General features: G+C 44.3%; 1 protein-coding gene across 2 annotated transcripts; it reads left to right on the top strand.

Annotated features, from left to right (window-relative positions):
- The first annotated feature begins 10,168 nt into the window (after positions 1-10,168).
- Positions 10,169-19,975, top strand: SSTR5 (somatostatin receptor 5). Of its 2 annotated transcripts, none has more exons than XM_087733681.1 (2): positions 10,169-10,594; positions 17,997-19,975. In XM_087733681.1, the coding sequence occupies exon 2, from the start codon at positions 18,061-18,063 to the stop codon at positions 19,171-19,173; it is 1,113 nt and encodes a 370-aa protein (XP_087589807.1). In that variant the 5' UTR covers positions 10,169-10,594; positions 17,997-18,060; the 3' UTR covers positions 19,174-19,975. The 2 variants fall into 2 exon arrangements, with proteins under 2 accessions (XP_087589807.1, XP_087589808.1); XM_087733682.1 differs by lacking the exon at positions 10,169-10,594 and adding an exon at positions 10,815-10,994.
- Positions 19,976-27,837: the final 7,862 nt, after the last annotated feature.

The following is a 27,837-nucleotide window of genomic DNA, read 5'->3' as shown; positions in this document are numbered from 1 at the left end:
AATGCTCTGCTGAAGGTTGCAAACACTGAAGTATTTAAAGAAAACACTATTTTACAAGAAATTGTTGCCTTGACTGCGTGTGAATCTCATTGGGAAATCTGTCATCTTGTTTCTGACATTTGTTCTGCAGAGAGAAGAAAAAAAATCTGTTAAAAACTGCACAAAGATAAGCAGTGGAAAAATTACCAGCCCAGGATTCTTCAATAAAACGCTATAATAAGAAGGAAACAAGGGCAGAGAAGAAGACAAGCTTCTTATGTAAGTTATGAATCTCCATGTTCTTATGTAGGATGCTACAGCCACAAATTAAACATATTTGACAAGAAGTCCTACTTGTCAAGAGCAATTTTTTTTCTATTAAAGGGAAAAGCTACTTTGCTTCTCAAGCATAGCAGCCAGGGGGAAGTTTAACTAGTATGAAGCTGAAGAAGAGAAAGAGTAAAATAAAGCTGACAAACCTTAAAAAAGGTTGTAGGCAAGATATGCCCTTCTCCAGAGGCTCACATCGATCACAAAGTCAATTTAATGCTTGTTTAAGGCTCTACCTTGAGCACTAAAGCAGTGCTGCCCAGCGTATAACTGGATGAAATATCTACTGTATCATAGAGTGTTATATCTGCATCCAGACAGGAGTTAAGCTTCACCTGGACCTCAGCAAGGACACAGAACCTGACGGGAAGGGATTAGTGGTGGAGGAAGAAGCCCAGTTATTAAAATTTTTATTGCTGAGGCTCTGATGGAGACATCATCTCAACTTCAAGTGTCTGCCCTGGTGCAGGATCATCTCCACTGGAGATGGTCACCCCTGTGGGCTATCCTGGTTTCTCCCAGCAGCAAGGAGCTGGAAAGGTGCACCCTCACTGCTGGCTGCCCAAGGGCAGTGCCGAATAATCCAGGTGAGCAAAAGCTCCTGTTGCCAGCAGCTGCAGTGCTCTCTGATGGAAAACTGAAAGCAAACCTTCTCAGGAGGGGAAAGTGCAATTGAAAGAGGTTTTAAGCATAAAACCTTCACATTTCCATGTGTACCACAGGTTGCATCCTTCTCTTCCTTCCTTTCACCCCAGCCTCAGTCCTGAAGGGCAAGTGGCTCACTTTCAAAGGACCCCTTAGCGGGTGACTACATAAGTTAGCAGGAATTACACATGGCTTAAACTTCAAGCATATTCCTGAGACACCACAGTGAGCAAATACAGATTAAAAATCCATTTAATTACCCAGGGAAGAGCCAGGATGAGTCGCAGTCTCATAGCTGCTCGTTCATTCATTGTCAGGGACATAATAAGTGTTACATTCACATCCAGGCTGGGATGAAGGCTGAGAGATGTCTCTGCCTGAACTTCTTTATTACTGCACCCTGGATTATTTGGATTAAGGCCATGGCTCTTCATGTTTTCATTAAGACTCTCTTCCATGTGAGTGACCTTAATAATCGTGATATTTGGCATGTATACAGCATTTCCACTATACAGAAATCAAAGCCTTGTAAGGCTTGTACGGCAAAGGAAGGCAGGCCAAGAAGCACATGTGGACTGTCTTAAAATGAAGGGATGTTAAGTTGTTCATGGCAAATATTGTCCGATGAATCTGTCATGATCAAATCCCAATTCCAACTATTCATTTCCGTGAGCTGTGTTCCCAGCTCCCAACCTGTCCAGCTGCCAGATGGAACCGGTGAGTTTAAGTGACAAACTCCAAGTTGTTTCCATTTTTGGTACAGGAGAAATGACATAGTCATGTCCTTCTGCTTCTGATGAGACCAGGCACCTCAGCCAAAGCTCACTAACTAAACAGTTTTTAGTAATCACTTCAATCTTGGTTAGTCAGTGGAGTGATTACTAAACACTGTCGGGGTGTATGCTTCACTCTGGGCACAATCCTGGCAAAATAAGTGTATTGCACCTCCCTGTCTATTTCTTTGCAGGGGAAATTATGACCAGCCAGTTGAAGACCAGTCCTTCACCTACCATCAAACTTTTCATTATGTGTATGTCCTGTTTTCCATGTCTGAGTTTGTTTTTTCTTTGCCTCATTTGGTTTTCCAAATGCTGGAAACCACCTGTAAAGGCAAGCTATCAACATGGGAGGACAGAAGATGTGTTTTCAGGCTGCTGAAATATAAATCAGAAATATTTTGAAAAGCAGGATTAAGCCCTGCTCTCTTGTACATTAATAGCAGTTGTAATCTCAGCTAACGCATTGTCATGTGGTTTTAGAAGTAGGAGTATTGGATACTTTAGGGGGTATATTGTTCCAAAGAAATTTCATTCAAAGTTGACTAGTCTGAGTCATGGTTTGAAATGTGGCATTAGAAACACAAATATATCCATCTCCACCAAGTTTTACCTCCCAGTCTCTCTGATGAGAGCATTTTCAATTCCCTGAAGCAGAAAATAAAAAGGTGAAACTAGAGCTGTGGGGAATGAGGTTTTGTTTCAAGGATCAAAACGAAACCTCAGCAGAAATCAGTATGACTTTCCAATTTAGGAAGCATTTTGACTGTAAAGAAGTAAATAAAAAGTAAATAAATGTTTTCTAAATGTTGATCTCAAAAATCATGGTCTCATAAAAACTACAAAAATTGAAGTGAAACTTGTTGGTCGCTGTAATAGGGCTTTTTTTGGTAAACAGCTGGCTTTTCTTATGTAGTGTGAGGAAAGATATCAGTGCTTCTTTTTCAGCATTGTTATCAACTCACAGTTGAGGCTTCACAGAACACAGTGTGCCAGTAAAATGGGCATAATACTCCCCAGGGACAGAAATTAAATAAGTATTGATAGAGCATTTCAAAAGAGTGAATTGAAATATTTTAAGTGTAAGACATTATAGCTGATTAAAAAAAAAACCTATGTAATGTTTGTTCTTCATACAGCAAGACATGTAAAGTGCCAGGAAGAATCCAAGAAAACATATTCTACCCATTAACCAAACACTTACTAGCAGTAGCAAGCCTGCTAATGAGACAGGCTCACTTCAGCGCCAAAGCAAATTTGACTGTTGAATTTAATAATGAGACTATTATGTTCCACGAATTGGCACATGCGCATAGAGATTCTTTTTAATATTTCATTTTTTTACATCTGCTTCTCATTAAAAGCAAAGCAATAAATTGAAGTGAATTTGTCTGCAGACTTAATTTCCTAACAGGACCAAAGGCTGCAAGTTATTTCCATTAAAAGACAGATAAAATGCTAGCAGAAAAAGAATACATGCAGAAAACACAACCTCAATCATATTATACTGCAGATATTACAGGCATGGGAAGGACTGCTTCCAGCTTGTCTGAGCAGGAGATACAAATGCAAGGGACATAGGCAGGCCTCTGTGGTCCAAGATCCTCAAGGACTATTCAAAATTGAGGTTCAAATTTGACAGTAGGAAGCATTTCTTTACAGAGAGAGTGGTGAAACACTGGAACAGGCTTCCTAGAGAGGTGGCTGATGCCCCAACCTGTCAGTGTTAAAGAGGCATTTGGACAATGCCCCTAATAATTTTTGGTCAGCCCTAAAGCGGTCCAGCAGTGGCACTAGATGACTGTTGTGGGTCTCTTCTGAAATATTTTATTCTATTCTGTTCTGTTCTGTTCTGTTCTGTTCTGTTCTGTTCTGTTCTGTTCTGTTCTAAAATGCTGCTTTAGGACAGGAATAAGATCTAAATTGGTGTCTACATGGTCCTCATGCTTTATGTCCTCTCTGTGTGAACCTGCAGGTGGGTAGAAGTACCTGCAAGCAGTACTGTAGGGAATGTACCAGCTCACACTGTTAATGCCCCAGAGCTGATGTGGTCAAGGTTACGTTCCTTCACCTCACCTCTCCTGGGAAGGATTGAACTTGTTTCAAAGATGAGAGAAAAGTTGAAAATACCAGCTGATCCTCACAGGCACTATTTGTCCCTAAGGCAGGAGACCAGTTCTGCCAGCGCACAGTCACCTCTTTATCAACATGCTGGACAAAGTAGATAGTGATCAGCAGTGATAAACCTGGTTTGTTTTCCTCACTTGTTCCCTGTGAGATGACTCACATTAAGGTCTTCATGTGGTGGAAGTGCATACAGTGCATCACTGCAGATGTGAGCTATTTGACATATCTTTGATGTAACCCCAGCACAAAAGATGCAGCATTCTTCTCAGGTTTTGTAATACCTCCAACTTCTTTTACTTCCCAACTTATTTTCATTCTCTTGAAAAGCTTTTATTGTTGCTTCTATTTGGTAGTGACAACAGATTAAGCACTAAAAAACCTCTTGACTTGGGTTTTGTTCTAAGCAGTTTATAGCCTTGTTCCCCTGAGAGTGATGCCCTAAACAAGAGATTGCACCATAGGGCTGGTTGAAGCATGGATTTGTCTGTCACAGGTAGTACAGGGTGTGTGAAAACCTTCCTGGTCTGCGCTGAACTCAACTCAAATCTTGCAAGCCTTTCTGACTCAACAATTTCTAAAATATTGTTTGGCTCACCAGAAATATTATCATTCAGCTTTGAGTGTTTCTCAGATAACATGAAGGAAACACTTGTTTACAGCTCTATCAGAGGCCAGGGAATGCACTTGTACACTCCATGTCTTTTTGCTGGAGAGCAGTTGTAAGTCAAAGATCATTTTCCTACCCTTCTCCTTGGAGAGAGCAGCAAGTTCTGGATTTGAATCCTAAAAGATGCAGTATTTTACCAAATACTTTATTTTTACCAAGTTGCTGCTATTATCCCTTCCAATCCTGCAACAAGTCCCCAGGCTTGTAAATATTTGTCATTAGAGCTCAGGAGCTTTCTATTTAATAAAGCTTCTCTCCTTATTTAATAAAGGCTGTTCTATTAAATGATTTGCCTGTGTTTACATGTGCATAATGAGGAAACTGGCAGAAAACCAAACAAGTTTGCAGGCTTGAGATGCTGGCTGCTGCTTACATTAATAACTACAAAATGAGTAATGAATCATTAAGTAACTCACCTCATCACTTTGCTTCCCGGTCACAACAGTACAACAAAAAGCCACCCACAGAGGTCACAAGAGACCTGTTGACTTCACCAGCTCCAATCCTCAGCCCACAGAGCACATTTCTGAAAGTGCCAGCACCAGTGCAATATCCATTGCAGCTTTTGAGCACCTCAGCAGCATCAACATGCTTAGAGGACATTTATGTAGGACACATATTTTGCACAGCTGAACTCTGAATTATGGTGAACTTTTCTTAGAAGATACCTGGAAAGGTTTACCTGCTTCCTACTAACTAATAATGATGGTCTGCCCATTGCACTGGTAGAAGACAAGAAATTCTCATGGAAAAAGAGTCTTTTCCTGCCAGATCTGGACTCCCTGTGTGTTGTGTGTGGTCCTATCACTTGTTTAGGATGGCCATGTAATGCAGAGTAATAGAACCTTTTACAGAGGTGCTGCCTAAGGATCAGGTGCATAATGCAGAGAATGATGAGAATTCAGAGAAATATCTTCATCTGAGCTACAGGTCTGCAAATCACCTGGTTTTCAAAATGCAGCATCTCATATTTTTCCTAACAGCTGTAGGCACAAGTTTAACAGATGAAAGTCACATTCTGAAGAAAATATGCTGCTTGGACATCATCTCATTGAAAACAAAGCACCTTAATTACATGAAAATGCATCTAATTTTGTTTTATTACAGCCTATCAGAAAAAATCTGTGCAAACAATTCCAAGCACAATACAGAGAAGTACACTGCTTTAAAAAAAGAAAAAATGTGCACATACAAATATCTTCCTACAAATATTCTGCAGTTAACCATTTGTCACCTCAAATGTTTTTCCTGTTTCATCCCTTTGATGAAACCCAGCAATTCTTTGGAAAGGTTTTGCTGTGCAGCTGGAACCCTGCCATTTCCCTCTTCATTTCAATACGATGGCAAAATTCTCTTCAAACATCACTTGAGTCTGTCTGAGAGACTCTTACACGATGCCAGTTAAAAACTATAGAGAAAAGCAGGATGTGGGCAAAATTATTTTAATAAATTATTCATCTTTAAAAACCATGGTCCCCAAAAATCTTATGGAATCAGTGCTCCAGGACCATTCCTGTCTGCTTAGTACCACTTTTGTTGCTGGAAAGTGATGCATTGAGGACAGGAGAAGGAGGAGGGACAGGGGTGGTGGGAAATGATGGCACGTGACATCGACATGTCTCTCCAACCAAGCGCTGGAAGGTCACAGAATCCTTCATCATCAATGAACTGAGCGAAAGCAGTTCAATTACCTGCCACTTAGGCACGTCCCAATAGCAGGAAGGGGGTCACTGATCTTAATGGTTGGTTAAACAAAAGAATCCCATCCAATGAAGTCCTCCTGATGGAAAATGAGCTTCTCATTGAAAAACTAAAATGCTAGAAAAATTGGCTGAAAACCACAAGATGCTGCTGGTACAAACAAAGTGGTGTATGCGAACTTTTGCCAGTTAAAGATGAAGACTAGTGACTCTTGTTCAGTGCGGGAAAAAACATACTTCAGTGTCTGTAGGGAGTAGTAGACGGCTTTATTCAGAGGGGAGTAAGCTCTGTGTAAAGATACATATTTCTATCAAAAGGACTGGGCAAAAATCAAGGCTTTAATAACAGTATGTCTACCAGATCTAGGGCTAAAGGAGCAATGAGTTTGCTCCATGGTTATTGAGAACAGCTGGTTTGAAAGTCATGGAAAGAAGAGTGGTTTTCTTTCCCAACCAAGTTGCATATAACTGAGCAATGCTCGCTCAAGGTAGTGATGAGCAAACCCAGCCCCTTGGCCCGTGCTGTCTCCTCCAAGACGGCTTCCAAGAGGCAGAGCAATCTGTCAGTGCATCACCATTTTGGGAGTAACCCAGGGTTGCTCAGTAATGACCAACTGGGAAGATCTTCACACATCTCTGCTGCAGGCAATTCAACAATTTGACAACAGATGGGCCTGTAATTACAGCCCATTTGAGAGATTATTAATGGACTGATTTGAAAGGCATTGATTTTTCTTCCTCGCAAGGAGAATAACAAAGAGAAGCAAAAACACCTCAACCTTACTGTGATTCCCGCTGCCTGGCTTTTCACAGCATATTCTGCAGGCAAAGTGAAAACATTCAGCTTCAGCCAGCCAAACTGTGAATGTAATTGAATAGAGTAACTGTCTTCCAGTTAGAAGCTGAGCTGAAGCATGTTTTCTGTGAGCTTCAAAAATGGTTGAGCTGAATGCAAGCCAATACTTGAAAAAAAAAAAAAAAAAGAAAAAAAAAGAATAGTCCCTACTGCATGTGCATGTGGAGTTCCCTGGAGAAGCAAAGATTGGAAACCCAACCCCATGGCCATGGCCAGGGCTCTTGAGGTGGAGGGGTGATAGATATCTGTAGCCAGTGTAGTCTGAAGCTTTGAACAGTGAACGGCAGAAAATAGATCCATTTATTTCTATGGTAACATGAATAACTCAGGACTACACTATAGTCCAAATCTCAGCTGGATTTGAAAACTCCAAGTGATGAGCAACCACTCTCATCCAGCAAGTCCGATGATTTTCTTTCAAGGTAACATACTAGAGCTCTTACCCCACACGTTTCCTTTTTCTCAAAACTGGTAAAGTTAAAAAAAATGTGTTTAAAATCCTTAGAGGAAAACATACTGTAACCTTCAGGCAGAGGCTGGAATTGAGTCTTGGCAGCCCCAGCTTCACTCGCCATGACTCCCAGTGTTGTAGCTTGCTGGGACAGGCATCTTCACAACATGACCATCCTGCACTTTGGGTAGTCTTGTGGGGATGAGGAATGGATGTGTCTCTCAGCCCCAACTGGTTATTTAACCAAGAACATACTTCCCTCTTTGCCAGGGCCTCTGACTCCCATTTTTTTTTTAAATAAAGATGCTCCTTCACCATTTGGGAAGATTTTGAAGCACCAAGGAGTCTACTTCCAGCCTGGCAAAGTTATGCAGATTTGCCTGCTTTTCAATACTGATTTCATTGGTTTTGACCTTAGTCCTCTTGTGGTTATGAAAAGTCTGGGTCTAATCCTTAGCACACAATCAATTTTTAGAGCAATGGCTCCAGAAACAAACTAGGAGCAAACCATACATCTTCTGCTCCTTCTCAGTTTCTCTATTCATCTGAGTTTGAAAAGTAGCTATGTTGCACTACTTCAGTCCTTCTAATCAGAGGCAATCCAACCCCAGGGTCTCAGTTTCAACACCTCCGTCTAGTTCAAGCCAGGCCTGGACCCAAGCCTATCACTGAGATGGTTTACACACATAATTCCTCCCTCGCCAGCAATCAGTCTCTGTTCCTTGCTGCCAGGTTCAACAGGAGAGGCTACTGACATAAGTTACCCAGGAGTTCTTCCTTCTAAAAATAATGATCACAACTCATCCTTTCTACTTCAGCTGAATTTTGACAAGGCAATTTCAAAAGCACAGGAGGAGTTTCCCATGCAACCTGTCTTTACAGCTCCCTTGGAGCTGTCACCTCCCCCATGTTACACATATGCACCATTTTAAAATGTATTACTACCACTACATTTGTCAGCAGTTTCATCATCATTCAACATTACAGTAGGAAATGCACTGTTCAGGGATCATGTTATGACACTGAATTCCTCTATGTGACAAGGAATGGCAAAATAAATAGACTTGTATCCAAGTTATGGCTATTTGAGAGGTGTTTTTACACCAAGAGTAGAACAAAATGAAATAACGCAGTTTGAGATTTTTTGCTCAATATTAGATCTCTTTCCTCTCTAAAACCCCAACATAAAAATGTTAAAGATATATAGATTATACATGTATAAAATATTACATGCAGCGAAAAGGACAGACCCAGTAGAATTAAAGAAAAGACTATGTCCCATCAACTTTGTGTGCTTTGTCCTCCACACATTTCATCTGCCTCACACATTGACCCTCACCACAACAAATCTGGGCCATCGCCCTTCCCACGCACCTCTGAAGGTCTGCATGCCCAGCCTGTACCGCCAGGTATCTGCGCCCACACTTGTGTGGCAGGAGTTATTTTTCCTCCCATGTTTATTCTATGGTTGGTGCAATTGATCTTTGGTCTCTGACCAGGGGCATTAGACATTAAAAGCATGACAAGGTAGCGTTCTCAGATAGCCTTTGTGTTCGCTTCATTCAACCCTGAAATGGAGCGTCACTGTTGACTTGAATGAGTAAAGAATTCGACAAGCCTTGAGTGCTTTTGAAAATCCTGCCTTTGTCATAGCACAGATCCTGGTAAAAATACTTTTGGCAAGGTGTTTAATTAGAAGAAGAGTGGCATTTTCTTCAGGGAAACTTAGGGACTACCATGTTTTCTTAGCAACTTTTTTTATATCACAAATGATAATAAAATGCTAGTAAAATATACGAGGGAAATTCATTAAATTAGCCCTATTTTGATTCAAGCTGATATTCACAGTGGGGCTATTGTATCACATTTTGCTTGGCATGTTTTCAAAGAAGGTAATCAAAATCTCCTCTTCTTTTCTGTTTATCATCCCAACTCTATTTTTAACAGATGACTCTCCCCATTGTCATGGCAAGAGCAGACTGGAGTCTTGGTTCAATTTAGCAATACATGACCATAAATACATCAGCAGATTGAATTAGAAAGTGACATGCCAAAATCAGCTTTTCCTTCTCTTTTTTGCTTTCACACATCTGACTCAATCACAGATCTCTAATTGAAAAGCCTCAGCAGTGGATTAAGATCATATACATTATTACGAAGCACGGTGCCTCGTGCATGCTGATGAAAACAGGAGTGCCTGGCAGGGGCTGGGGAGCCCTGCGCTCAGCTAACCACACAGCCGCCACTCGGGTCACCCCCTACTATGTACATGGGGGCAAGCAGTGGAGCAAAGGGGCTTAGGTGACATTGGTATGGGTGTTTATATATGTAATAGCAGTCGAAGGGTGCAGGGCAGAGGGGGGAGCTATGTATGGCTTTTATTCACTTCTTGCATTCAAAGGGCAAAATACTTCAGCCCCTTCCTGCCCAGCAGAACCTCAGTGAGGTGAATGGGAGTTTAGGAGGGAGTAAACCAAACACCAATATCCAGCCTGACAGCCTGGATATTAAGCCCTGCATATTTCCACTAGCTAGTAATTTTAGGGCCTGATTCGTAGCCAGCTGGAGTAAAACATCCCCACATGAGATTTTAGCTCCCACTCTCATGGAGAGGCGGGATGCCGAGTGCAACCCTGTTACTCAGTCTTCCCTTATGCTCAGTGCCCAGGGACAGTAGCGTAAAATAAACGTGATGAAGATGAGAGTCTCTTCTCATTGCCCCTGAAGGAGCCTGCACGCTCAGGTGCTGCGCTTTCGGAGGAGCAGCAGTGAGTCCCCTGCGCTCGGGGAGGGTCTCGCTCCAAACGAGCCTGCGGGAGTCTTTAAAAGGACTTCTCGGAGCTGGAAGGGAGCTAGACCAGGGGAGGAAATGCAGGTCTCCTGTGATACCCCTTTCTCTTCTCCGCGGGCACGGAGTGGGCGCTCCCAGCCCCTCCCAGGAGCCGCCGCTCTCCTCGCAAGGCGCAGACCCCGCACCCGTGGCAGGGGACTGCCGCCTCCTCGGGGTGCAGGCGGCCGGGGCAGAGCAGCGGGACCGGCAGCACAGCGCGGCGACAGAGCCAGGTAAGGGCCTCCCTGAGCTTGGGGAGGGGGGCACAGGCATGCCGGGGGTTGGGGGGGAGCAGAGCATCCCGGCGGAGGGCACCGACGGCTCCCTACCTGCAGCCCAACTTTCTGCAGAGTGGGTGGCCCCAGGCTGTCCCCTCCCGGGCTGCGGCACCCTGTTCCGTCCCCCGTTCCACCCCCCCCGCCGGAGGCAGCCCCGGCTGGGAGCCCCGTCCCTCCTCCCCGGGGGAGCGGCCGCGGTCCCCGCCCGCCGCCGGAGGGAAGCGGCGGAGCGCGGGGTGCGCTCCCGGCTCGGGGAGCGGCCCGGGGGGGCTGCAGCCGGAGCAGCGCGGCAGCCCGGGGGGCAGCGGGGCGGTTCATGCCTGCACCCGGCGGAGAGGAGTCCCTGGAACTGCAGGTAATCATTGCCGGGGGAGAAGGGAAGAGCGAACGGGGTTGGGGGAGTCTAAGAGGATGGGTGGAGAGGCAGGAGGGATGGTGACGGGGCAGGCTGGGGCTTTGCGAAGCGCACCCCGCTTTTGAGGGCTCTCTGGGATGAATGAGGCACCGGAGCGCTCGGTCCCGTTTGCGGCTCCCCCGAAGCAAGCGGTCACCCCGAGTTTGCCCTTCTTACGGGGATTTTGCTGCTGGAGAGCGAAGTGACCCCATCCTGGCTGGACGGATGGTGGGGAGAGGACCCGCTGGCCGAGCGGAGGATGCGGTGCTTAAAGCCGGACAAGCCTTAGCGTTGCTTCAAAGCGGCCGCTTGAAAGGGAGGAGAAAGGCACCTGCGGGAGGGATGCGCAGGCACAGCCCGACACACCACCCGCTCGGCGCCGCTTGAGCCCCACCATGACCCGAAAAGGTGGCAGAGCCCTGAATGCTGCCCAGCCTGGCGGGACGGGGGCACAGACGGCCACGGGGGGCTAGAGCTGAGCGCACCATGCCCCTTTCTGATAAAACACGGGAGGGAAGTGCAGAGGGTCGGATGTGCTCCAGGGTGGTCAGCAAAAAGCGGATGGTCAAGGTGAAGGCGGAGTCCTCCGAGTCACCCTGTCCCTGTGCCCCGCTGTCTTACAGCTCCCAGCACTCGCAGAACCGGGCATAACTTGTTCCCTCTGCTCAGACCTTTGCACTGAAGAGCAGGAAAGAACAACCCAGCTCTGGTGTTCTGAACTTGCAGGCTTGCGTTGGGGTAAACTAGAGACTTTTTATAGTTCTGTGGAGGAGGAGACACGCAGGTTACACCAGGCAGCCAATACTTAGGGTGCTGGGATCAGTCTGTTAGTGCTTGTGTTGGGAATCCCAACTCCTGGGGGACCCTGTCACCAGCGCTCACTGGCTGGAGTGGATCTACACTGCTGGTGTGGGGTGTGCCCAAGCCAGAGACCTCGCACCTTGAGAGGTGCCCCCCGAGGCTCCTGGAGCTGCTCCACTTTTTGCAGCAAGAGAAGCTGTTACTGAGCTCCTTCCAGCCTGGGGCTCTCTCCTGGAGGGGATCCCTGAGCCAAAGGGGTCTGTGGGTCTTTTAGCTCTCCCTCAGCCTGGGAGCAGACACAGCCCATAGTTAATTGCTCCTCAATCGAACTGTCTTTGAACCTGTCATGTCCCTGAAATCAGTTGATGTCAACAGATTGCAGAGGAGAGAGGGGCAGAAGAGAAACATCTTGGTAAAAACGCCTGGTTACAGTGGTGCGCCAGTGCAGCCGTTGGAGCTTAGCGCCAGCCACACCTGCCCGGGTGTGAGCACGGAGATGTCGGGCTCCACACTTTCCTCTGGCTGAAGCTGCTTAAATCAACTGATCTGGGAGCAAAACCAGAAGCATGTGATTTACACAACTGTTTGTGTGACAGGACCAGCTCAGCAAAAGTGAGTCAGCTCTGAGCATAACAGAGCCTGAAATGTGTTTGGGGAAAAAAAGTATTTAGCAAATATTTGGCAAAAGCAAAAGTGTTTTATGGACTGTTTATTTGCAAACTAAAAATAGAACCAAGTTATCAGGTAAGATCTCTGCAGAGTGCTCTAGGAAACACTGGGCTGGTCTGAGCAGGGTGGTAACAAAGTGTTGCCAACTTGAAAATATAGTTCTTAAAGATATTGAAAATGCTAAAAGTGGCAAGGCATTATTCAACTTTGACTTCAGTTGATCAGTGTTTAGTACCAATACAACTAGGCAAAAGAGAAAACCAATTAGTGCAAGAAAGTTGTTTCATTATGTCTTCTGTAGAGAAAAATCAATCACTCCAGTTTTTTGGAGTGAGAAACACACCCTGAGAAATGTCAAATGGCAGATTTTAACAAGGAGAAAGTTCCCACCTGAACTGAATCCTTTTGCTTTTTTACCCCAGGTGGTAGAACAGGGTAGGGAGTGGGGAAAACCTAGAATTCTGTATATGAAATGATGAGATTTCTATGCTCTCAGGGAGCTACTGGTTTAGTACAAGAACATTATTATAACTGTAAGAAGTTGAAGCAGGTCTTGGCATAATGCTGCATTTCCCTCCTCCTCATGCAGAGCCCTGCCTGGGTGTTTGTGTAATTTCAGAGCTGCTCTGCCAGGTCACACCAACTTTCACACCACCACCTCCCTCCCTTCCCCTTGCACCAGCAGCTCGCTCTCCCTCCTGCAGCAGCAACTCCTGGCTCTGCCTGCTCGATCCATGCAAATGCAAACCATGAGGCCCCAGAGGTTGTATCTGAAGAAGCAGGTGATGAACATTCCTCCCCAAAAGGGCAAATTTACTACGGGACCAGGAGAGTGTTTCTTCGCTTCATTGCAGCAAATTGCTCTGCTAACACATCGTGGCCAACTCCATAGGACGGGTGCAAAAAACATGAGGTTCTGCTGCTGTTAGATACTTCTTGGATACTTATCCAGGTGCTTTTCTTCCCATTACTACCAAGGGCATCTGTTTTAAAAGCATACCTGTCTGGATTACCGTTTTGTCTATTCCTGCTAGTTATTCTGCACCTGGAAGCAGTAATCTGCTGTTCTGTTGCCGTAATTCTCTTGCAGCAATTACATTCAATGCTGCACAAGAGAGTTGTGATTCCAGTGATAAACAGGCAGCGAGATCAAATATTGACTCATAAAATTAGGTTTCTTTATGTAATTCCTTCTTGATCCCAGCTATACCCAGCTTTGACTCTGATGCAATGTACTTTATAGAGTTATTTTTGCTTTGCTATTGTAACCACAGCCAGGAAGAATTTCAACCGTGATCTGCCTGGACAGTTTTAAGGTTTGTTCTTCCTTATGTTGTGGTGATGCTTCAGTCACTAATGGGCTGTTGTGTGCTGTTAGATAGGCTCTTGTGCCCAGCAAAAGCACGTTTGTTTAGGACACCTGCTAGAGAAGTTTTCACAAAGGCTAAATACCTTCTTCTGAGCAGAATGGTCTGTACCATAATATCTTTGCTATTTCTTCTCTCAGTTTTCTTGGGGAGGGACACAGACAGTCAGATATGTTCAGCTGAAGTGGATGCCTATTTTTTTTGTCAGGGTACTGCTCTGTAAAAGGAGAACTTGGAATTATATTAGTGATTATTCTGGACCTATGTTCTTAGCTCCATTGTCCTTTTTGGTTCATGTGTTTTGAGCAGAAAGCACATAATTTATCAAGTATACCAGTATGGTGTCTTGGAGATCAAACACCAAAGAGAAAAATATCTGGATGAGAGAAAGTCCCCTAGAGGTGTTTTTTTATTAATCCATTAATTAAGAATACCAAAATAAGTGTATAAGGTATCAGTCAGCATGCCTTAATTATATTTAGTCATCCTTTGTTGAGGTTCATGGTCATTAACTGCTGTAGTGGAAATATAAGTTCAGACAAAATTGTGCTGGTGAGGGGCAAGCTATCAGCTAGACAGAGGGAAAAGTCATCTATGCTCATCAGGCAGCCAGCAAAACATGCTTTTGCAGCTGTTCAGGTTTTTTTGTTGTTGCCATGCCACAATGAATCCCAAAATACCAGTGCCTACAAGGCAAAGGCAATGAGGTTTCAGTGGCTTAGTGGATAAAGCACTGAATGGGGGCTCTGGAGATCCGGGCTCAGTTTTCAGATCTGGATGACTCTAAGCACATCACATCCCCAGCCAGTGTATGGGAAACGTCCAGATGACGGCAGCTCCTTGCTGATGCTGCCAACCTGCAGGCTGTCACCAAATGAAGAGATTAAAGACTTTTCATGAGCGCCTTAGCAAATGCATTTCCTTCTGAATCCACCCACTATTGAAGCAAAAGGTGCAAAATTCATCAAATGGAACAAAAAACTGAGAGTAAAGATTAACGTTCACAGAAAACAAAGAGAAGAGCCCCAAAATACTAAAAGAGCAGACTGACAAACTGCTGAGGTATCACTGACTACTGGGAACAGCACAGCAGCAGGAGGAGACCATTACAGCTGCTGTTGAAGAAGGCTGGAAGAGCTGTCCCCCTCCATGGAAGACATGCAAAGGTCCCTCAAGAAAAACCTTTGGGTTCATCAGGAATGCCAGGAATGGATGGCTCAAAGAACCTGAGGCTCTTGGCAAGCAGGGATTTTGTGCAGTAGGTTATCCACATAAGGGAACTCCTCTTCCTCAGTGCTTCTCCCAAGGCTTGAACTCTAAATGTGGTGGAAGGAGCAACAGGCTTGAAGAACTTACTGTGTTATTTTACAGTCAACAATTTCAACGATATGTACTGTGGGGAAAAAGGAGGTAACTTTAGAAGAAAGATGTCCATCCTCATTTTTTATAGCACTAGGGTGAGAGCCACACATGACTACTGTCCTCCTATTTTTGCAGTCCCAGAACAAAAATTTTGCTTTTTGGCCTAGACTGCATGTTGCTGAGCTAGTCTGGGGAGAAGTGCCTTCCCAGTGTCAGCACCATACTCGATCCCAAAGATGCAGTTCCGTGAATATGAGTTTATAAACACCAACTGCCCCATCCTACCACCCATTTCCTTTATATTCTTCGCTTCAAAGATACTGGCTAACCAACTGGGTCACACAGCATCTGGATTGCAAGAAAATGCAATCTTCCAAAGATCAAAACTCTCACAGCCCAAGAGGAGCATGGTGCTGCTTTGACTTCTCCCTGATTTCCCCTCCAAAATAATCTGAGTTTTAATACAACTTTATAATTTAAAATTAGTGTCAGAACAGAATTTAAAAGTCCATTCTTTGGCCAGAACTGGAGTTTGCCTTTTCTTATGTAAGCAGTAAGTTTAGTCCTATTTAATTCACAAAGAGCATGGTCTCAGCTGACCTCTCCCTGCAGTGTGCTGTCAGGGACTGCAATGACTCTTGCAGGGAGCCCATGGCTGCAATACCTAAACCCCAAACACCACGGTAGCATATTCAGAACCTTCAGATCTGCCTTGTACCTTTCTCATCTCCATCTTCAAGCCATCATTTGTTTGAGCTTTGGCAGCTCTCTCAGCTTTACCATCCCAGCCACCCTGGATTTCTGATTTCTCTGGTACATCTCCTCCCAGCCACGGAGTTACATGTGAGACACCTACTTCCCATCTGTACATTTCCAAATCAGAACAGCATATTTATGATTACTACTGGTAGCTGCAGGGACTTCTACTCTCACCCACTGCAGTTTTTCTCACCCAAAGAGAAAGCACAGTAACCAGCCCGTGGAGGTGTTTGCATTCCTCTTGGAGACGAGAAGTCTCTCTCATGCTTATGATACTGAATTTTGCTTTTGTTTGAAAGGCATGGGCGCAATGTGGGCTGGGTGTTTTTGAATCCAGATTCATGCCCCCAGATTATTATGGAAACCCATCCATCAGGTGATGGGAACAAAAGTTGCTGGGCACATCCTCCTTGAGCACCTTTACCACTCTCTGCTGGCCAGACTTTGGAGAGATCTTGGGCCAGACTGGTGTTTTGAATCTCCACTCTTTTATAGCAGGTGCTCTAACTTTTTTATAGTGGAAAGCCTTATAAACACCTACTTAGACCATGTTCAGACAAAGAATGAAAAAATATTCATATGAATCAAGCATTCCACAGAAACAGAGCGTTGGAAATTTTCAGCCCTTTTCAGATTGTCTAATAAAACATATTCTGTCACCAAATCTGTTCAGTTGTCTGTCCTGAAGCTGCCCACTGCAGTTTGGATTTCTTGCAGAAGAAAGGTGTTAGACAAAAAGCACTCTTCAGGGTGAGAGGAGAGGGATTCAGAAACACTAACAGAATAGTCTTGAGAGATGTAACAGAAACAGCTTGTTCCTTTCCATCGCAGTCCTCATATCTGCGTGCACATGGCCTGACCCGACTGAAAAGTGTTCTCAGACATGGTCCTTTCCATCTCGGAGTTCATTGATTTTTTTTCTAGGGTTTTGTTGGTTGTTATGGAAGGTTTTGTTTCCCCACCTACACAGCTGCCGATGTTCCCTGGGGGTTCTCAATTGGTTCTGCCAGGCAGTAAGTGGCATTTGAATATATCAAACTGCGATTGTTTCTGTGTAAACAGGGAGACCTGTGAAACATAACAGTGGAGCTTCAGATAAGAAGAGCTGGGAACTATCTTTGGTTCTGGATTCTGAAAGCACCCAGAGCTTGTACGGGAGTGAGGTGGGGCTGAGTCTGTCCCTGAGCCTCTCCAGGCACCCTCCGCTAAGTGACAGCAGAATTGCCCTAAATTGGACTTTAAAGCTTTCGGCACTAATGCCAGGGTTCTGCTTTCAGTCTAATTTGGATGTGCTGTTCGGTCAGAGTCTTTCAAAATTATCTTCTAACATTTTCTATATCAGTTTTTAGACAGAAAGCTAGGAGGAAAGGTGGGTTCTGGATTTGCGTATTTTTGTGCAAGTTGGAAAGTAGAGAGTATTATCCCCCTTGCTCCTTGGTTTCACAAAAGAGGAAAAATGCATGTACGACAGGTTATGTAGGGTGAGACAGTCAGACAGTAAAGTTTGCGTGCCAAGTGGCACAGAGGCATGCAAGAATTAACATTTCGCATCAGCAGAGGAAGGACTGGCCTTAGTTACCAGTAGGTTTTGGACCCGAACGGCCCACATGCTGGGGCATTCGGACTCCTTTGCTGCAGGAAAGCTTCTGCCTCTAAGTGTGATGGCCATTACCCTCTCTTCTCTCGCTTGCTGTCCCCGGCGGGATGCATGCTGTATTACTGCCGTGCAGCCTCCCATCTTCCCAGTTGCATCCAGCCCTGACCCCACTGCATGGAGCTTGTGAAAATTAAGCAGATACCACCATCTACTGGGATGAGCACTTGGGCTCTCTCATTGTGCAGTTCCTTTGCCCAGGTATTGATCTCATCACATGTGCTAACTGCATAATTCAAACACAAATTCTGACTATAGATAGAAAATTAAATGCTGTGTAAAACTTAGTCTACTTTGAATTCACTCTTTCTTTCTCTCTTTTTCTTCCCTTTTTTTTTTTTTTCTTTCTAGGAACAAGATGCCCATGAAGTTTAATCTCTCTTAGCCTTAAAAGAAAATCTGAGGAGTAAAAGCTATGGATCCTTTATACTTTCCCAACGCATTTAGCACAGAAGCTAGTTCCAGCGATGTGAATTCCTCACTGCTGACGAACGTGACAGAGAATGGGACGCTCTCAGAGCAGCCCACATTCAAATACATCCACAAAGTCCTGATTCCCATCTGTTACCTCCTTGTATGTGCAGTTGGACTCAGTGGCAACACATTGGTCATTTATGTGGTTTTGCGCTATGCCAAGATGAAAACTGTCACCAACATATACATCTTGAATTTAGCTGTTGCTGATGTACTCTTCATGCTTGGCCTGCCCTTCCTGGCCACCCAGAATGCCATCTCCTATTGGCCTTTTGGCTCCTTTTTGTGCAGGCTGGTTATGACTGCAGATGGCATTAACCAATTCACTAGTATTTTTTGTTTGACTGTGATGAGCATGGACCGCTACCTGGCAGTAGTTCATCCCATTAAATCAACCAAGTGGAGACGTCCCAGGGTGGCCAAGCTCATCAGTGTGACTGTCTGGACATTCTCGTTCTTGGTGGTGCTTCCAGTCATCATCTTTTCGGATGTGCAAGAGGACTTTCACACCTGCAACATGAACTGGCCAGAGCCTGTCAACATCTGGTCAGCAGCATTCATCATTTACACATCTGTCCTTGGTTTTTTTGGTCCTTTGTTGGTGATCTGTCTCTGCTACTTACTGATCGTGATTAAAGTCAAATCTTCGGGGATCCGAGTTGGGTCTACGAGGCGCAGGAGATCAGAGAGGAAGGTGACCAGGATGGTGGTGATCATTGTGGTGGTCTTTGTGTTTTGCTGGCTCCCATTTTACATGATGAACATTGTCAATTTGATACTTATACTGCCAGAAGACCCTGTGTTGGTAGGGGTGTACTTGTTTGTGGTGGTCCTGTCCTATGCAAACAGCTGTGCCAACCCCATTCTTTATGGATTTCTTTCTGACAACTTCAAGCAGAGTTTTCAGAAAGTCCTTCACCTCCGAAAGGGCAATGGTGTAGAGGATGGTGACCCCACTGAACACAGGCAAGAGAACAGCAGCCGCTTGCAGGAATCAATGTTAACCCAGAGAAATATTGAATTCAATGGACATATGCAGACTAGCAAGGTCTAAGGGCATGGTTTGGTACTGCAAAGCACTTGTAGAGCTGGAGAACTTGGGGACTTAAAGGAGAGATGAATTCATAGCAAAGCTAAAATCAGGAGACTCACAAGCTCAAATAAATGTACATAGACTTCTCTTCACTCTCCCCCTTTCCCAGCTAAAATGTTATGGCCTATACTGGGCTGTGTGAAGCTCTTATGGTGTTTTAGCTGTCAGACATGTGTTATCACTTTCTGTACTCTATAAAGAACTGATTTATGGCACACACTGACGGCTTTGTACAGCTCTAGTGATGCAAACCAACACTAAACCTGTTTTAACTAACTTGTTAAGCTGAGTTTATGGCTGCTTTGCACTGTTGGGATCAGCTAATATCTTTGGAAGTCTTCAAGGGGATCTCTTAAAAGAAAAACACTATTTCTTAAGAGGAAGTTTCATACAAAAAAAGGCCACAGCACTGACCTTGAAATTGTGTATGAGCCATGGTTATAGAGTGCTGTGTACTCCATTTACATTGTTTTACTGTCATTAACCCATATATGAGATTCATAGTATTTGGAAATCTTTCAAAGACCATAAGAAAGAATAAAAACAAGACTAGGAAAACGTTGTTGAAAGGATTCAATGTATTCATAATACTTTCACATTCTAAACCAAACTGCATACAAAATGTAATGTAACCACTTTATCATTATGTAAGTGACGATGATTGTGAAGTCCTGGAAAGCTGTTGTGTATATTTATTGGTTCTGAATGTAAGTATGGACATGAATATAAACTGTATTTTCAGAAATTAAAACAAGTTCAATCCCCTTCTGACTATCCATTTCATGGCTTTGCCAAGGACTGTCAGGCACTGCATAAAAAAGATACAGCTGAGTCTTTGATGCTTAAATCATTGTAGATGCAATATAGTTTAGCATGGTAGGACCAAGGATGGGGACCTGTGGGGCTCTGTCCTGCTCAGACATGAAAAGGAAAGTCATTGTGCCTCATGGTGCTTGGGAGCTCAGAGACAAATAGAGATCAAATGACTAATGTAAGACCGTATAGCAGGATGGGGAAAGCAAGGAACAGCATCCAAACCTGATTCCTGCCTCGTATCTGATCCAAGCTACTTGCATGGTAAAGTGAGGACTCTTCATACACAAAAAGGAAGAAAGCAAGTTAGATATTTGTTTTAATCCAGGCAGAAACTATTTATTCTCTTCAGAAATTGCTTTCCACCACCACTGCCACCCACACAGGTCAAACAGTCCTTCTGTAAGGAAATTTTTTTGTATATAATAGCAAGCAGGGCAGGGGATACAAAAGGAGAGGGCATCTCAGCCATCCTTCCAACCTTTGGTGACCTTCTATAGCATCTCTAAGGGACGTGGCTGAGCCCCGGCGCCAGCAGTAAATACCAGCCTGGCATTTGTACAAGCAAGGCAGATTATTTAAATAACTGTAAACAGAGCATGATGCTGACATGGCTTCCCCTTGGAGTGCAACCCAGAGAAGGGTGGACAAGAGTGATTAGAGTGAGAGGCCCTGTGTTGAAATTACTAAAGATTTTGGGGTTTGCAGCCTTCCAAAATGAGATCCAGGTTGCAGTCCTCTCCCTCTTATAGCTTTGCAAAGGCTCGGCAAGTTCAGCAGAGGAGCATGAAGATGTTGTTTCAAAGCCAAGTTACTGTTATCAGCTAGTCCACAGCAGCTTGTTTTCATGAGTCTTTTTGACCAAGGCCTTCAGGACTGCCTAGGAGCAGAGACCTGTTGCTTCTCTTAACTGTCCTTCTGAGGAGTTTGGAGTTCCCACATCCTGACATGCACCATTCAAAATCTACTCACGTGTTGGGTCACCTGTGCCATAAGGTGCTAAAAGCAGGTATAATTTGTTAAAACGTGCCACTATGGTACACAAATACTTCTCCTTAAAATGCTCTGCAGGGGGAGAAGTTAAATCCCTGTTCAGAGACCTAGTCACTGGGCTTCTTAATAGGCTAAAACTGACTCTGCATGTACCGATATTACCATAAGCCCTAGCAGGCAAGTTCCTTTTTGGATTTGTCTTCATAGCTAAGATATTTCTAACTGACGTCTGTCTTGGGAAAAGCATGTGTTTCTGTTCAGTGATATATATTCTGGCCTACCATGGGTCGGTCTCAACCAGTCCATACATCTATCTTCACTTCAACAACCACAGTGGAGGAATGAAAAGAAGCTCTGAGGAGGGTGAAAACAGAGTAAAACCTGTCCATCCTCCCAGGCTGGTCCAGGAAAACATTGTGCATCAGCAAAATTGTGTATGTCCAAAAAATCAGCCTGGGGTGAGAGGCAGGGGAGGTCCCATGATGGACCATAGCGCTGCAATGGTCTGTGTATGAAGAATGGAGAAAGCAGGACAATAGCCAGAGCAAAATGTGTTTTGTCCTGTAGGCTGACTCCAGCCAGCAGGACCTGTAGCTCAGAGTGGACAGAGCCTTCGCTCCCACCCAAGGGTGTCCCCTTTCAGTGCAGGTGGAGAACAAACCTGCCTGCATGACCATCAGCCCTGAGGACCAAGCACACCAGGCAGGGCGATAGCCTGAGCTAAAACCCCTCAGGACTTAAAACTACTTACTCCTGATGCAACTATTTAGCTTGAACTCATAGGATGGACCGATTCCTAAGTAAGTTCTTGCTCCTGCCCACTGTTGTGTGTGTATGCACCATTTTCCTTCTTTGTGCCATCATATATGGCCATACTCACATTCCCCAAGCACGAGAGCACAAGAATTCACCAGATACAATAACAGACAATTGCAGGATGTATCGAGAGCCGGGTCCCTGGCTTGGGACATTAGTAGGTACATTTAGGTTTCTTGCAGTAGCAGGCTGCAGCCCACCTTCCACACACCTGTGCTATACCACAGCCATTAATTCAAAATCAGAGCACAATCAAGTTTACATTGATTAATTAAGCCATGCAATATCTATTATTTCCAGAATTATCGGGCTGTTCCAGGCATAAATCAACGCCCTTATTAGTTCTTGAGACATGTGGAATAATTAGTGCAGGCCTTTATGTCATCTCTGCCAACTCCATCTGCCTCCAGTTGATTAGCCAGAAGTTCTTCTCCAGTGACAGAATTAGAAAAAAACATTTTAGTTCACAGATCATTTTGCAAGCAGCAGTAATAATTAATGCTTTCACAGAGGGAGGGTGCCCTGTGTGTGCACCATCGGTAGCTTGCTTTGCAGCAGTGCAGGGATGCAGAATTCAAGTCAAACTGTGTTGCTGCATCTATGCCATCACCAATCACCAGCCTGATCCTCTGGAGCAGCTGATCTCTTAAGCACAGGGAAAATTAGCAGAATGAAGAAACCAGAGGGGTTTTCACAATAGCAGCAAAGCTGAGCAAGGCTGGTTGCTCTCACCAGCTGTATGCTATATTAGTATTTGCTATGGAAGTAGCAAGACATGGTTATGAACAGGGAATAGCTGAAATGCCAGGAAGAGATTTAGGAATTTTCCCCTGAGGCTGTGAGACTCCTCCTAAGTCACTTCACCCCTTGTACATCAGTTTATGTATCTGTAAAACTGGGAAGACCAGTACTGACCTCCGTCAATACAGCATTCAGGGCTGAAAGTCAGCACTGAAAAAAAACCCCTTGTAATTTGCTGTCTCGTACCAATGTACTTGGAGCTCCACAAAAACCAGAGCTGGCAGTCCTGGAGATAGGCAATGCATTGGGAACCAGGGGGAAAGGGTGTCATTGCTGCCAGTCCTCACTAGTATTATCCTAAGGCTGCCTGAGAGAAGGGCTGCTTGGGTATCTCAGTCTTCATTTGTAAGAGAAATCATTTCACTTGGAGATTATGAAGGATTCATTATAAACTTGAAGCAAGTGCACCCAATAGCCTCAAAACCAGCAGTCCAACAGAAGCCATTGATATGCTTGGGACTGGCAGCACCACCAACAGAATTAAAATGTGCAAGGAACAACAGTCTCATACTTAGCCTTTGATACTTTAAAATAAATTTATAGGTGGGGCAGAGACCCATGTATGATGTAGAGAGGTTGTGAGGTGGATACTGGTTTGCCAGAAGGATGCTCAGAATAGAGACGGAGGAATTTGGAGTCAGACAAAACTGTCTGCAGACTCAGAGTGGTGGTTTGAGGACAGAGGGTAGATAGAAAGCCCAAAATGTCCCTCCAGACATTTCGTCCCAGGACCGGACACCCCTTTTAGACATCTTTCAGGCTGAGGTGTATCAGACCCACAGGGACTGTGTGAGTGTTACTTTAACACAAAAATAAAACCACATTGCCAGAATAAATCACACACCTAGAGATTAAGCAATATAACAAGAAGCAGATGGAAGAATAAACTCCAAAACCAAAGAAAATAAAAAACCTCCTCAGTGGATTAGGTAAGAACACAGAAGAACTGAAGAATACTCACAGGACCAACACTTGAGTAAAAATTGGCAGAGTTGAAATATTGATAGTTTCTGGGTAACTTCTTATTTTCTCTTCAGTGAAAAAGCTAATATTAATTTTGAACCTCTCTGAGCATGGGAGAGAGCTAAAGAGGTGTGATAAATGAAGATCCAGAGTTTTATTGCTCTGTCACGTTAATCTGGTGCAGTATCAGGAGACACCAGTGTAACAATAATCTGGTGCATTAGGGATACTCTGTTTTTCTTTCCATGATGATTTTATAACACGCTGGAAAGAAAAGCCAACAGCATTTCATGCCAAGATGCTTTATAAACTTTAATATTGTGCTAACAAAAGCATCATCTTTTACCACAGAGGAAGAGTTTTAGTGCAAACTATAAGCTCTTTGTGTATCGAGCAAAATTTCTCTGTTCTTTTCTCTGACTCAAAGTCAGGTCAGCATGTATTGTGTAGAGTTACCATGCACTAATCACCTACCATGGTCTTCAGGCTTACGCTGCAGAGATTGTCTTCACTTTAATAAAACATTCTGGACAAAGTATACAATTTATGCATCAAATGAACCAAACCCAAAAATTGTTTGCATATTTTCTCGGTCTTAAAAAGTCTTTTTTTCAAGTAATCTGGCTGTTGCTATGATGGTAACTCTTAGGTCTCTCACCTGCTGTGAAAAGCCTGCCCAAGGCCACCTCACCGGGCTGTTATTTCAGGCCCCAGCTCATCTCCTGTGTGGAAGAACTGTCGCCTTGGGGACACAGAGGCTTTAGACCCTGAGGACATCGGGGCTGCTCCGCTGGCATGTCCAAGCTAGCCCTGAAGCTTACTCCTACATCAAGATTGAACAGAAGTGGTGCAAATCAGTGCCGATTTCAGTGTGAAATCAAATTTGCAGTCCATGATGAAGGGTTATACCTTGCTAATCACCCATTTTTTTCAATGGCCCATTTGATGCCTTGACCACAAGTGATTATCAGAAAGACAGAAAGGATGCTGAAAAGCATGATCTATCTGCTGATCAAGCCAGATATCCTCTTTCCCTTGATTTCATAGGAAACTGTTCTTGATAAAGCACTGAAGATTAACTCCTTGCAAGAAAGAATGGCACCAGAATGCAGAGAAACTCAGAAGTGTCTGAATCTCTTTCTGATTCCTCTCTTGACTTACAGCAGGGGAGCAGGAGTTAGCTTCTATTAATTTGCCATAAAAACCCCCAAGAAAACATTTTAGAAATACGTGCAGCATGTACCCATGAGATTGAAAAACGCTTTCCATTAGGCTAATGACTGATTTGTTGTCTAATTTAAAAAGAATCAAAACCAATTTTATTTACTAAGCAGACAGTAATGGTCACGCTCCACTGAATGAATAAATGTGCATTTCAGAAGGAATTCTTGTTTTGCAAACACATTTAATTTAATGCAATATATTCCCATAAAAACAGGGGAACTAATGAGGAAGAAATGACTCTCTCCTATCATGCACTGTCTGTGAAGAAGTGATGGGCTTGTGCTTACGGCGTCAACTTAGGACTCCACAGATCTTGGTTCAGTTCCTAATTTTAGCCTTACAACTTTGGTGTGAGGCAGGATGTGATTCCCACAGTTTTCCACCTGTAAAACTAACCCAGCGCTTCCTTTCTCACACCTGTCCTACCTGGCAGAGACATTTGAAACTCCCATCACAAAATTCATGTTTGGTGCCAGCACCATGGAGTTTACATCAGTTTTGTTTAAGTCTTGCAGGAGTAGTTGTTTTTTCTGAAAAGGATAAGTTCTGGTGCATTGATTTTGTGTCTCTCTGACATAAGTCTCCTTTCCCTTATTCAGGTGGGGGTTTTGCTGGTAAATGCTGTGCTAGATGGACAATCAGGTGGCTCTCGTTGACAATGTATCTCCAGAAAATTTGCAGCTTGCTCTGGGCACTGCGTGCCTGCTTGTCATTACCCTCTCCAAGAGGGACCACTTCAAAAGAAAATTGGGTTTCAGCGTGGCTCTCTTGGGGCAAAGAGGATTGAATAGATCACAGAAACCGGGCCATCCAACACATTAACACACCATCCATCAGTGGCACGGCCAGGATGATGATGCTAAACCATGCCAAGCAATATCCCCATGAAACCTGGGTAAGAGTACTCAGAGTCACAGATCCCAGCCATGTGCAATACTCGACAGCCACAATAGCAATTAGGCAAATGGTATATGAGTCAGATAACTTTTGCCAGCGCTTAGGGGTTATATATGTGTGTGTGGTATAGGCTAGAAATAATATTCTCACTTTATGGAGAAAATGCAGGTAATTTGTACACAGTGACAGAAGAGGAAGAATGAAATCTGGGTAAAGCCTTGGGAAATCACATCTCTGAAGCACATGAAGGAGCATTTCAACATATAGCATGAAGTAGGGTCTTTGATGTCCTGAGTGCTGAAATAGGAATGAAATACAGGCTGCCGGAGCCTGTCTTAGTCCTTCTGTAGTCAGACTTGCCCTTGATATACGCTCCGTCTTATCTGTCATGGTCCACGTTCGATCGCACTCGGCCTCGTCCGCAATTTCCCTCCCTATCTCTGAGCCACGGGCATATTTCCTGCCCTCCAAGCAGACCTACGTGAGCAGGGTGCTGCTGTGCTTCGCCTGTTGAGGCATTTCATTCAGACCTCCTCAAAACCCGTACACTTGTCTGAGTTAAAATTAAAAAGAAAAATGAATCTTTCCGTTCCTCCTCCCTGCAAATCACCAGTATAGCCAGGCGCTTTTGGCTTTTATAAGAGGTTTGGCATCCAACATCAATGCAGGTTTTACGCTTCAGCAGCCTGTTTGGAGATTTGCTACCATCCTGTCCGTCGGAGCAAGATAACTCTCACCACCAGGGCCATAGTACCAGAGACCTTCAGTGGGTGAGTTATCAACCTGCATCTGCCAGGTTGTACTGATGACTAATTTCAAAGTACAGCCAGTGGAAGGATTCTGCCAGCGCTTTATAACCAACCATGCCTTATCTAAATAGTATTGACTGATTTTATTCTCTGCTGGTTGCTAATGACTGGCAAATAAATGACTGACTGTGCTGCGAAAATACAGAAAGGATTACAAAGCTGCAGCATGATCTATAAGAAATATGTCATTTCTGTTGCTAAAATAACATTAAAAAAGGCAGGGAACTATTTTTGCCAAATTCCCTTTATATAAATTAAAAAATTAGGCATGGTCCTAATTTGGATTAGAGCAGAGTCTCTGGTTAAATAGATTGAGCAGAGGACACAGCAGGTTTTCAGCCTGACTGACTCATTTCAACCCAGGCATGCCCGAAAAATACCGAGTCAAACTGTGCTTTCTCCTGCCCTTGAGACAATCCAGAGTCACTCTGCTCAAGACAGCAGTCCTTGGGGTGCCACTGGAAGCAAAGTCTGATCAGCCTTAATGACCATCATCAGCTCTCCTGGTCTACAGCAAACATCATCCCTCCTGCTGTTAGTGTGGTTTGCTGTGGTACCGCAGCTGGAAAAGGCGGTGTGTCATTTCTCTGGATGCAACCCAATCCTCTGCTTTGGACAAGTCCTCAAGTGCAAGAAGAGTGTCCACACCATCTTGTTTGGTGTAACATGACTGTTGCTATTGGGCCAACTCTGGAATTGCCGGTGCTGTAAGCCCAAATTTTTGTGGAGTGAGCTGGAGGAGATGCAATACTCCAAAACAAGATACATGATGGTTTGTACTCCTACATCCAGAGTTTTGCTGGCTGCCTGATGCACTTTCTCTCCTTAAGGATGTGAAACACAGGGAGGAAAGAAGAGTATAAGCTGAAAGAGTTGTGTCTTGCTCTGGCTAGACCTCAAGGCAGGGCTCATAGCAACTTCACTGGCAGCTGCAAACAGCAGGAATTGCTGGCATGCACTCACTGAGGAGCAAGATCAGTCTTGCACTGCAGCCCAGACACAGGAAGATGATGTTTTCTCTACGTGGCACAGTCCCTCTTACCTTCAAGGGATCAGGAGTGTGCTGGGAAGGAAGAGAAGCAGGGATCAGCTTGGCCTCAGCCTTGCTTTGGTGTCTTTCAGTGAGTTACAACAGCTACAAATCGGCCCCAGTTGTGGCACTGGGGTGGCACTCAGGAAAATAGAAGCTGACAGCAGATAATGACTCTAGATGTCAAAAGGCTGCAAGTATCAAACAACTTACATAGCAAAGCTGAAGTCTTTTAACTAATGCCAGGGACTTCATAGGTATCTGGTTTCTGGGGCAGGC

This window comes from Nipponia nippon, unplaced genomic scaffold (assembly GCF_047370975.1).
Source record: "Nipponia nippon isolate SJK-2023a ecotype South Korea unplaced genomic scaffold, ASM4737097v1 scaffold_5, whole genome shotgun sequence".
Classification (NCBI taxonomy): Eukaryota; Metazoa; Chordata; class Aves; order Pelecaniformes; family Threskiornithidae; genus Nipponia; species Nipponia nippon.
The sequence above is the reverse complement of the archived record's forward strand: the minus strand, read 5'-3'. Positions and strand labels throughout refer to the sequence as shown.